The 12,953-nt window shown below is 32.1% G+C and overlaps 1 protein-coding gene across 1 annotated transcript; it reads left to right on the forward strand.

Annotated features, from left to right (window-relative positions):
- The first annotated feature begins 9,414 nt into the window (after positions 1–9,414).
- Positions 9,415–11,413, forward strand: LOC111701309 (uncharacterized). The gene is made up of 2 exons (XM_023472540.1): positions 9,415–9,598; positions 10,526–11,413. Exons 1-2 carry the CDS (start codon positions 9,435–9,437, stop codon positions 10,845–10,847), a joined length of 486 nt encoding a protein of 161 aa, XP_023328308.1. The 5' UTR covers positions 9,415–9,434; the 3' UTR covers positions 10,848–11,413.
- Positions 11,414–12,953: the final 1,540 nt, after the last annotated feature.

Below are 12,953 nucleotides of genomic sequence, written 5' to 3' on the forward strand. Positions count from 1 at the left end.
GGGTTTGGACTTACGGCGGAACTCACGGCGAAGTGATGGATTTTCGGCGGAAAAGCGTATCTAAAGGGACTGTTTGTGTAATTTTAAGTGCCTTCCTTTTGATGAATCATGTTTGATGTACAAAGATACTCTTTTAACCTTTATTTAATCGATAATGTTTACACATCAAAAACCTGTTTCCAGGTTGTAATTCCAAAATGATTTACATCCAATAGAAACTAAGTTGAACTTTACAACAGAAAATGAATAAAAAAGCTGATGTGGTCTTTCAAAATTAATCATAAATGAATTTATCTAATCGTCAAAAACACCGGATGCCATTTATAGCACATTTTGTTTTAATGACTAATTTTTATTTTAGTTTGTACGCAAAGGTTAAGATAAATTCTTTTTATATATATAATTACCATTGTAATTTATCGGAAATTAGATAACAGAAAAACATCTAATGTAAAAAAATATTATTAAATCTTTATCAAAAATCATCATATATTACTTTGATTGACATGAGAAAAACTTTTTCAAAGAGAACACATTAATATTTACGAAACATGAATTTTGCAGTGTACGAATATTCGTACTTACACCATACATTATGCAGAACTACCAGAAGTACAGAAATGTATTCTGAAATAAAGACGACATTTAAATTGAAAAATATTGGCTGAGGGAGGGAGGACGTGTATCACGGTTCCTTTATCCCTTGCCAAGATTAATCAGTTTATTTCATGCTCATACATGCATTCAAAATATACCGGGGGGGGGATATGAGACTGACTCGTCTTTCACCAACGCAGCATTGTTAGCAACACAATTAGAAAAGTTACAGGCTCACCCACAAATGATAAGACTCTAAAGACGACCTAAAATCATGATAAAGATTTGAACGCGTGGATTCGTTTTCGGAAATATAGTTTTTAAATGTAAATTAGGGGATTTTGCCATAAAAGAAACAAGTTTACTGCAACGTAAAAAATAATACAATTAAATTCTGTGCAGTCGTCTTTAAAATCTCATCCTAATAGTGGGTAACCTAGGTAAACAGTCGACTGTCTTAGAAACTATGACCATAGTACAAGTTAGTTTGTCATGAAAAGTTTATTTGACTATACAGAAATTTAGTGGAACTAGCCTTAGAGGGCGCTTCGCGCCCATCTTCTAAATTAGTTGTGAACATGTTCTCTTTGTGTAAATCGTAAAACAAAACAAAAATAATTCGCAACACCAAAACAGGACTTGACAGTAAACAAGAAAAAACTATTTATAACACTGTTATTTTGGTTTGCAGTGTTATAAAGTTTTTGGACAGAAATTTCCTCTTTATAGAGAAGGTTCAAGCCTTTTCAGATTTAAATTTTTTCCGAGCTTTAGCGAGAACCTTCGAGATATTGAGAAAATTTAATTCCAAAAAACTTCATAGCACGTCGTACCAAAATAATAGTGTTATAGGTAATTTTATGAAACGTTTGTGTACTGGTTTTATTTCAATGGTTATTTCTAGATCAAATAAGCTTTGAAACAAAGCAGAAGTGAAAATAAAATTGTTTTAATTTTATTGAGATCTTGAACAATGTTTTAGAGGCTTTGATATTATCTTACTTTAATCTATAGGAGCAGACTGAACACCATTTTAGTACCAAGTCCAACCGCTCCCTTAAAAAAGAATTTTTATTTTTATTTTATTTTTTTATTTTCCTCGAGCGCTGCAACCAGGCCAGGGGGCAGCCATTACAGTTTGTACAAACGAAGCTAAATTTAAGCTCCGTTCTTTTCGCGCTCCCGCCCTCCTCCCTTTCACAAGATATCTTTCAGAAGAGGGGAAAAGACCCTCTCTTCACTTTGGGTCCTCCAGGTTGCTTTACCCAGGGCCGGTGAACAGGGTTCACCGGCCATGGGACAGCGGCCAGGGGGAACCAGGTTGACCGGCTGACAACAAACTATTCAGAGCCGGTCAGCAGAGTTGACCGACCTAACCTAGCAGATAGCAAGACAGGTAGGTCAACCAGGTCGACCAGCCTACCTGATAACTATTCTTACGAAAGTCAGAGGTACCGTCACAGGCTGGTCGACCTCAGGAGGCAAGTATTCAGATCCACCAGGGTAAGGGAGAACCATACAGTTTGGTAGAGGAATACTCAAGTACAGGTAATGAGGACAGAGGCGGGCAGAGACAGAAGCGACCTGGCCTTGTGTGTTCATAGATGAGGTAAGATAATATCATCTTCATTTAATTGAAAAAAAAATAATTTTGGAAATATCCTAATTTTTCGGAAGAAAATCCTGGAACTAATCAAAACTTTATAGAATAGATGCAGCTGTAATGTACAACTAATTTAACATTAAAGCACGATGATAACTTTATAGAACGTTCATTATGAAATTCACGATGAAGTGAGTAAGAATGATAAAGTACACAATAGTTTCATAAAATAATTATCTGCATTCTGCATTTAATACATGTTTCAATAAATTTGTTTTAAAAAAATCTTGAGAAAAAAAAAAAAATTGTTAATAAAGCTTGAAATGAACAAGCATTGATGTTAATTAATGATTTGACAAAAAACAAAAGAAGCAAGTTTACAACTATACAGGGAACCAAGGATGTAAAAAATATGATTAAATTCTCATCAATATAGTGAGTAACCCTATTTGCATTGCAGAGTGCAGATAGGGATGTTAACGTTTTCATTGTTTTGAAAAACGATCGTTTCGTTATGAAAAATCGAAAACGAAACGATCGTTTTTAAAAACAATCGTTTTTTCAAAAAGTTCGTTTTTAAAAGATGGTACTTTTTAAAACGATCATTTGGTTAACGATCGTTAACGATGAGAGGAAACCGACCTGAAGGGCATCTGTACTTCTCATTGAGTAGTTTTTAAGAAAATATTGTTTCTTTCCAAAAACGACCGTTTTTAAAAATTTCGTCGTTTCGTACCCTTCATTAACGATTGTTAACGACGACCCTTCGTTAACGATCGTGAACATAATTGTCAATAAATTTTTTTTTCAAAAGCAATCGTATAAAAACGGTCACAGATCGTTTTTATAAACAACGATCGTTTTCTAAAACGATCGCTATTCGTTTTCTAAAAGTTCAACACGAGTGGGTCGTTTTTAAAAACGATCGTTTGGTTTTTGAAAACGAATGAAAAACGAAAAACGACTAACAGCGATTAACAACACTAAGTGCAGACAACTTAAAACTATTACAATGTACAAATTAGTTTGTGTTGAAATAAATGAAACAAATGTTGATGATCTGAAGCAGGATAAGGTTTAGGGTTGGATAGATTAATATCCTGGTACTAAATCTGGTACGAGGATATGTCAAGTTCAACCCTAGATATTCAATTCTACTCATTTAGATTGAAATCTACCCACCATACTACCATTATACGCTCACAGGATTGGACATAGTTTACAAGTTATAAGACGTTAAAAATATCAAATAATTTAAAAAAAAGAAAACTCCTCCCACAACACAAAAAATACCATTAATGAATCTATACATGGAAGTTACAACCCTTGCATGAGATGACAAAGGAACTGAGTACTCGTCTCAAACTCTAGTTTTATAATCCCAACAACCTAATGGCGTAAACCTTTAATATTTAAAACTTTGACTATTAAATCTTGCAGAATTCATAGTTTAAATTTAAAGGGAGTGACTTGCTAGACATGGTAGTTGTGATGGAAGTGCAGTATAGTAGAGAAAAACCTTCGGATTCTTTTGATACTAATAAAACATTTTTACGGTGTAGAATTGTACAAACTGGTAAAATAAGTAAAATAATGAACTTATATTATTGAAAATAAGTTTACTAACATTTATTTTTAAAATTCCGCAGGTTTATGCAAATTCTTTCAGCTAGGGTCGCCTGTTTGAGGTTTTCTTTATTTTAATTGTGAAGACAACATTTTGAAGAAATTTGCAAATCAAATTAAAGAACCAGCAAAGGTTCTACGGTTCTACGGTTTCATCGATAATTTCTTTTCTGAAATATGTTAAATATGTTCCAAAACAGCAAATTAGTCTAAAAAATATTTTTTTTACATGTTTTGTCCAGGTTAATAAAAAGTTGTAAATAGGGTTCTTCTTCAGATTTTCTCTTCAATCTTTCAGCTCAACTACAGTTTCACTCCCTTTTAAGGTCCACGGTATTAACTTACAAATAGGGTTAGAACATTTGTGTTTGAGACAAGTTAGCAGATCCTTTTCAGAGAGGTGTACGATCTCCACTCCAGTTTGCCGAGTCCATTAGCGCCTGATCCAATCAGGGTTCAGTCATGTGTTTGTTGTCTATTCTGAACCAATAGAAATAGTATGGCGGTAACATTTATCATTCTAGCTATCTCAATTTTTTTTTTTATCCAATATGAAACCTTATTTCGGCGTTATCAGTAAATGGAAATATTTACTTCTACTGAAGCTATAGTGTCTCAGATAGGATCTATAATTATTAATTTTCCGGAGGCTGTCAGCACGACTTTGCGCTCCAATTATTGTGTAGCTCTGGATGTGAGGATTTCAAAGTATTTGTATCTGGATTTAATTTTGAGTATTTGGCGAAATAGTAAGTTTTTAGTCAATGCGTGTGTAACTTAATCTAATCTAAACCTTGAAGTGTAAACCAAGACATTTCTAAAAATAAAGATATTAAATCGAAATTCTAGAAAATTAAAAATGAATAAAATCTAGAAATCTACCACGGTGATTGAGCTCTGATATATTTTGTCTTGTCAAGGATCAATTTCAATGAATGAAACCAAAAATATTTTGCATTAATTCAATTTATTTGAATTTAAAAGTTTAAATAAAATATGAAAGAAGAAAAATTAAAGGAGCAGAAGTAATTGCATGAGATATCCATCATCTTTTCTTGAAAATTGATAATTTTTTTTAATTGTAGTTCTCTACAAAGTGACTAGCACAGTTCTACTTCACAAACCATGAAAGAAATACCTTTTAAGTTAGAAAACTGACGATATCTTCCACATTAATTAATCTGACCCTATGATATTGCTCAACGATGGTATTAGAACTACAGTGTGATCACCAGAAAACATGAGCCACATTAATTGTGCTGTGTAAACAGACCCATTTCACTTAATAATAATTATTAATTCTTCTATTCTACAGCTTTCACTGTAAAAGGTTGAATTTAAGGATGGTGTATCTTTCGACCTACGAGAAAAATAATGCGAAAATTTCGCGAAAAACGATGTATTGTCGACTGACGGACAGACAGAAACTTAAAAAGATAGCTAGTGAAATCAAATTCTCTTCATCAAACATTTATTAAAGTAAAGAAAGAGAAATTATTTATATGACATAATAAACTTCGAATATTGACCTATCAAAGCAGAGAATTCCACAAGTTCTTTTGAGCAATTAACTGTTGCAGCTACAAAACTCATGGTTTTCACAAAATTTTCGCATTTTCACAAATTTTCGCATTTTCACAAAATTTTCGCATTTTGTGAAATTTTCGCATTTTCCCAAAAATAAATTTTCCACCGTTTTCGCTTCATTTATTTTCGCGAAAACATGCGAAATGCGACGACAATTTTCGCATTTTTTCGCGAAACGTTTCGTTGGCTGGAAACCCTAAACTGCAGAGATAACTCTACTGAATCAATTTAGAGCCGGCTTTTTCCTGCACACCTGGTTCCCTAATGTACTAATTCTAAATGAGCTTTCTTCATTTGATGACATATCTAACTGATTTGTTAACAAAAGAAGAAACCGATAAAAGACGATAGACAATCTTCAGATCGTTATAATTATACAGCTTCAGGTCGTCATTAGAGTCTTATTTGTTACGGGTAGCAATGTATAATTCTTTGTTTAATATAAGCTCTTGCAAAGAACAAATATAGATATGTATGTACTGTGTAACTTGATTGAACAGCATGTTCACGTTATGGGAAGGGAAAAATCAGTTTAAATTATGAGCCAACATTTAATGGTAAATAAACATGCTAATGGTGAGTAACCATTTTAATGGTGATTACACGATTAAACCATGAGAAAACATTAATACCATGAGTAAATATTTAAACGCATGAGTAAATATGAATACCATGAGTAAATATTTAAACCATGAGTAAACATTTAAATCAGGAGAAAACATTTCAACCATGAGTAAACACATTTAAACCATGAGTAAACATTTAATCCATGAGTAAATATTTAAACCATGAGTAAACATGTAAACCATGAATAAACATTTAACCATTAACCAAGAGTAAACATTTAAACCATGAGTAAACATGTAAACCTTGAGTAAACATTTAACCAAGAGTGAACATTTAATTCATGAGAAAACATTTAAACCAAGAGTAAACATTTAACCAAGAGTAAACATTTAATCCATGAGTTAATATTTAAACCATGAGTAAACATGTAAACCATAAATAAACATTTAAACCATGAGTAAACATTTAAACCATGAGTAAACATTTAAACCAAAAGTAAACATTTAAACGGTTAAACCATGAGGAAACGTTTAAACCATGATTAAACATTTAAACCATGAGAAAATATTTAAACCATGAGTAAACATTTAAACCATGAGTAAATACTTAAACCCTGAGTACACATTTAAACCATGAGTGAATATTTCAACCATGAGTAAACATTTAAACCATGAGTAAACATTGAAACCATGAGTAAATATTTAAACCCTGAGTAAACATTTAAACCATGAGTAAATATTTCAACCCTGAGTACACATTTAAACCATGAGTAAACATTTAAACAATGAGTAAACATTTAAACCATGAGTAAATGTTTAAACCGTGAGTAAACATTTAAACCATGAGTGAACATTTAAACCATGAGTAAACATTTAAACCATGAGTACACATTTAAACCATGAGTAAACATTTATTAAAATATGTGTGCTTTGAGTAAAAACTTCCAGTAAAAATTAAAATATTTTAACATAAGAGCCAAGAGCTAAGTTATCTAATTCTAACGGGGTTAAAAACTAAGAACTAACAAGTAACATTAATTTAAAGTAATCATAAAAACCTTTGATAAAAAAAAGACAAATCTAATAATGTTTTCATTCAGAATAAATTGATTACTAAACATACATCTAATAATACTAGCTTGGATATTAAACTTTCTCTATAAAACTCAACCAACTTAACCCTATTTCTGCTGGGGTACTTGAAAACCAGGATATGCTGGTATATATTTCCCCCCCCCTCTAAATCCCATGTTTGATGTCAAAATATGACAAATGATACATCGTTGGAAAGCTCTTGTGCTCTACTTTTAGAATCTGCAAAAAAATTTGCAAATTTGCAAAAATTGAATTTTTTATCGCAAAATCCAGTTATATAGTAAAACTGTTTGCAAAAACAATTTGTCCAAAAAATGAAAAATTATACATTTTTGAAAAGCCCTTGACCATGCCATTTTAAATATGCAAAAGATTTTGCAAAATTTTAAATAACCTGATTTTTAGTAAAGAAAAACTAAAAATGTGCAACTTTCCTTTGACAGGTTGTTTGCAAAAAATTTGCAAAAAGCTAAATTTTATCAAAATCTGACAAGTGAAAGTGGGTCAAAACAAAGATTTAGTCTGCTACAGGAAAAAGCAGTCATTCAGGCAGTGTGCCTGAGAACTCAGGCAGTTAGTATTAAAGCCCGGTTTTAGGCCTAAAGAGAGGGCTTTGGGTATGTAGGAAAAGTCAGAAAATTTCAACAGCCTCAGACCAATACTTTTTGAGTTATGTAAAAAAAACTACAGGGGGGGGTCAAATTGACCACCCCCCCCCCCCAGCAGGAATAGGGTTAATCTAGAATTGCTAAACCAAGCTAAGAACATTCTCCTGGTTGTACCAAGTTCCCGAATCAAAATTTGTGGCTCATCAGTCAAGGGTTAGGGGTTCTATAGTTATGATCTGAAATACAAACGGAGATTACTACTTTATGTATGTACTAGCGCTGCCCAAGTTACTAAAAGTTAATCCCGCCGTTTACCTGCACTTGAATGATTTTACCGGGAAACTAAAGTCAACCACTCAACTTAGAATCTCAAATCCAAGCTAAGAAAATTCCTGTGGTTCTCCCGCGTTCCCTAATCAAAATTTGAAGCAAATCGGTCCGAGGGGTTCCTCAGTTATGATCGGACAAACAGAGATTACAACTTTAAATATATTTATATACCTAGATATCCAATTTACTTACAATCTTTGTAACATTCAATTTACACGATAAAACATGCATTTCAAAGATATAACTCTGTTTTGAATTGCAAAGATGTTCCATATAACGGGTAATTTTGAATTAAAACATTCAAAATTTCCCATGAAAGAAGTTTGCGTGAAAAGGGTAACTTACTAAATTCAAAAAGTAATAAGGAAGAATGTAGGGGATGAAAAATAGGAAGTTTTTAAATCTTAATTTAAAATATTTGTGAAATATGTTGTAATCAGCCCCCCTGGTATATTTTGTTTCCGCTCTAGTAGACTTCTGATCAATCCCTCAGTAGTGGTTAAATCTTGCTCCAGTTCACATTTCATAGTGTACTCTCTCACAACAAAAATATTTTCGTGGATTTGCTAAAAATCGGCAAATTGCGATATTTCAGGGCTTTTATATTTCTTCGTAAATCATAATTTATAAAACCTTTGAACGCTGCACCCAAGCTCAATAAATGAAGTTGAGAATGAAATGATTTATCATGATGTTTTTACAAGTTAGAAAAAGCCTTGTCCCTCCCACCTCTCTCTGAAGCACTCCATCATGTACAGTACTCTCTATACTCCTACACCCTTTTCTTCTTAACTATCTCATAAACAAGCTAGAGACATTGTTTTGTTGTCAACAGATCTGTTGTAAGAAGAAATTCTATTATAAAATTTAGAACCTATAGTTATAAAAATATTATTTACGTTCTTTATGATTATGTCTCATTATCTTAGTATTTGTTTTCATCTATATTTAATAGCTACAGTGGGACTCATAAAAATATGGAATACGAAGCAATCTTATGTGTTTTTGAAGTAGATGTTATTTAAAAAAATATTAACTTGAAAGCTTTAAAATCGACTGAAATGGATTTTTTGTAAAATGCACACCTGCTGTGTTTTATGTTTATCGGATTTTTTAAAGTCATATTAATATTCCACGGGTCCCACTGTAACACTGAACTATCTTTTGTAGACGTGTCTCTCATGGATGATTCATGGTTTTCCTGATCTTCTCTTTACGGTTCGGTAGCTTGGTAAAATATAGGAGGGGTTCCAGTTTCTAGTCTCTCTTTGTTCAGCATTTTATTCTTATAAATAATTTTTCTAAAATTAAAAATTTCATGTTTTGAATGAAATCAATGGAGAAGAACAAAGGATGTTAAAAAATGCAATCAAAAGACTTTTAAAATTTTATTTTCAGAAATGAATTTTTTGTCTATCTAAGATGCATCTTGAGAAAGGTGGGACGAGCGTCCTTACTCCGGGTGTAATCTATCCCCGAGGGTTTGAGAGGAGAGGGTTGGGACCTCTTCCTGTACACCTGGAGAGACGGAGAAGAATATATTTATCTCAACCAGATCTGCTAGATCAAAAACCAAATGTTCAAAGGTAAGAAGCTCTTTCAAAAATCTTGATATTTGAGAGAATGCTAAATGCTCTAAAACCATTTTTATTCCAAAAATTAAAACTAAATACACATATCATTGGTTTATTCCTTTAATTACTAAGACGTCTTTAAAGGGTACCGTTGTGAATCAGGTAATGCCATCTTTGCATGAAGGGTCACTTGAAATTACGCTTATAGTCCCCTGTAAAGCATGTTGATAAGTTTTTTATATGAATAATTTCGTGAAGTGATATTTGATCCTACCGGATTTGCTAAGAAGGCCTCTTTCAGTTCTTCTATGATCAGCAAAAATATAAAACATTTTTCATGAATTCATGAATCTAAATGCTTTTATATATTTAATTCAACAAAAATAGATTTTTATTTAGAAATATTGATTTTTGAATTTACTTATATTCATTAAGATTAAATTTTCTCATAGACAGAAACCGATTACTCGTTTCAAACCCTAAATGATTTGTCCTATATCTTTGTAACCTGATTGTGTAAACAGCTGATATTTCAAAGTTTGACTGATAGATCTTGTTGAATTCATAGCTTGAAATATCAAATATACACGACATCAGGTTGCAAAGATATATCTACAGTGAAACCCTTGATAACGAATACATCGAAATAATTAAACAAAAGTCGTATTCTTCACTTTCTGATAATGGAATGTTGCAGATATTTAGTTTTTTAATTAAATGATTATATGGAACTCTTTAAAACTGTTCCCGCATATTCATGGCTATTTATTTATTTTCGCAAATACTGAAATTTACGTAATATAGCATAAAACTCATTGAAAAATTGTCAAGACGACATTTGATAAATTCTTCCGATGTATTCGTTATTAAGGGTTTCACTGTATTAGAAGTTTCGAGGGAAGTAATCAGTTCCTTTGTTTAACTTTTTTATAATTCCAGAAAATACTTGGGAAGATTTGGGAGCAACCTGGATCTAAGTATACAGAAACCCCGGAATTCTCCGATCCTTGCGATCTCAACCAGAACCCAGAGAAAGGACTCCAACCGGGACCCGGAGAAGGTTGAGAAAATGGTAATAATCCAGTGTGAAAGATTAACTGATGAGAGGGAGCAGGAGCAGGTTGAGATTGAGATCCCTCTCTCCGTGTACAACAATATGCAGGCGCACAGTCGGAACCCGGGGCTCAGGCTCAGGGTAGCCGGGAGAGCAGGGAGAACTGGGCTGGTTCATAGGATCAAGAAACTTTTTGAAAAGGATTAAAAACTAAAATTTGATAGGTTCAAAGATTCAATAATTCTTTACAATTCGCTGTTTTCTCCTCTGCTTTTCATTCTTTCTCAAACTATCATTCAAACTTTAAATTGTAAATAGATACATTCTCCAAATCAGGGATGTACGCAGGGTTTTTCCAGAGGGGGGGGGCTTCAAATATATGAAGATTTAAAATTGAATAATTAAGATTTAAACATTTTTATATCTATCATTCATTGTGTGTGTCGTTTTTTTTACGAAAACGTAACATGTCACATTATTAAACTGTTTCCAAAAATAATTAAAACTATTTTATCAAGTCTTGAATTGAATTCATAACTACAGTTGGACCCGAAAAACTATTAAATAGGAAGACGACTTACACTCATAATATGTTGGCATATATAATAACATTAAATATATACACGTATTGTACTGCTTGTCTATCAAATTCCTATTTCGTAGTCAGGGGCGTAGCCCCTCCCTGAAATTTCGAGTCAAAAAATGTTCCCAATTTTATAAATCGAATGTGTTTTTCAATTTCAAGCTTTTTTATTTAATTGAAATCTTGACTTTCTTTTCTTCAGTTTAATTTAAAAATCAACGACAACAAGTAAATGTTATTGTTAACGATAAATTTAGAATTAGAAATTTGTAAGAAACTAGACTTAAGTTATAATATTGTTCATATCTAGTAATGTTCCTTAATCAATACTCATTTATCAAAATTGTAATATTGGTCCTAATTTTGATGTTTAAGTATAACTAGTAATTTCTTTTTGTTTTCAAATTGCTAATGTTCCTATTATTGTTCCTGTTCCTAATACTGTGTCCGACCCAACTTAAATCCCTGTCCTAATCCAATATTTTTGTTCCTAATTCCTGAACGATATTTTTATTGTTCCTAAATCCCTGTTCTAATCCATTATTTTTGTTCCTAATTCCTGAACAATCTTTTTATTGTTCCTAAATCCCTGTCCGAATCCTTTAATTTTGTTCCTAATTCCTGAACAATCTTTTAATTGTTCCTAAATTCCTGTTCTAATCCGTTAATTTTCTTCCTTAAAGTTAAAAATCTAGTTTTTTTAGTCTTTAGTCAATAATTTTGACTCTTTTTGAGTCTTTAAAGTCAAAAAAAATTTTTGTTCCTAATTATTAATTTTTTTGTTCCTAAAAAGTCTTGCCCCCCCCCCTCACTTAAATCCTGTATCCGCCCCTGTTCGTAGTTGTATGGGTCCCACTTTTATGTTATCTTATTCGCATTGTAAAGTTTTATAACGGCATTATATTGTATATAGCACAGACAGTTACCATAGAAATATAAAAAATAAATATTTATCAGTATCATATGTTTTAAACTATTTTGAATTAAAAAATGTTCATCCAGTTTGAGAAACAATGATATCTTTGGCACAGGTTCTCAGATAAAGAAATGGCAATGTAATAGTTGTGAATGGTTTATGACACTCTTAAAGTGACTATTTCTTTACGAGGGACCCTCTCAGACGCTTGTCTGATGTATCCTTTCTTTTTTGTGCCATAGAAATCCGCAAATTACTTATAACTAGAAAACCCAAAGTTAAAAAAATCAGTTTTCTGACAGAAATACATGCATGGGTATTATTAAAAGATTAAAGTTTTAAACCACATATGCCACTCTATATTCCTTTTAACTTTTGTCACTTACAACAATGTATAAATTTTCATTAAAATTCTTTGCCCCCCCCCCCTAGTTGCGCCTGTAAAAGATAATGATATTTAGTCTGGTTTTGTAACCTGAGAAAAATATCGGAACAATAGCGTTGGTTTGAAATGAATAATGGTTTCTATCATAGTTCCGTTTCCGATTCAAACCGGAAGTAAGCATATTGTGGGTAAAGTTGACCAGTTAGTTAGTTAGATAGATCAATAGATAAATAGATAGATGTATTTAAAAGAAAACAATATAGAAGATAGCATGGATGCATAGATAGATATGTATAATGTACATGGATAGATAAAAAATGTAGATAGAGAGATGGATGGTTACATAACTTACAATATAGAAGGTAAATGAATGCATAGATAAATAAATACAGGCCGAAGGGTGGCCCAAAAAACGATGACTCGAAAAAG

The sequence above is a fragment of the Eurytemora carolleeae genome, unplaced genomic scaffold (genome assembly GCF_000591075.1).
Source record: "Eurytemora carolleeae unplaced genomic scaffold, Eaff_2.0 scaffold26, whole genome shotgun sequence".
In the NCBI taxonomy this organism is placed as follows: domain Eukaryota; kingdom Metazoa; phylum Arthropoda; class Copepoda; order Calanoida; family Temoridae; genus Eurytemora; species Eurytemora carolleeae.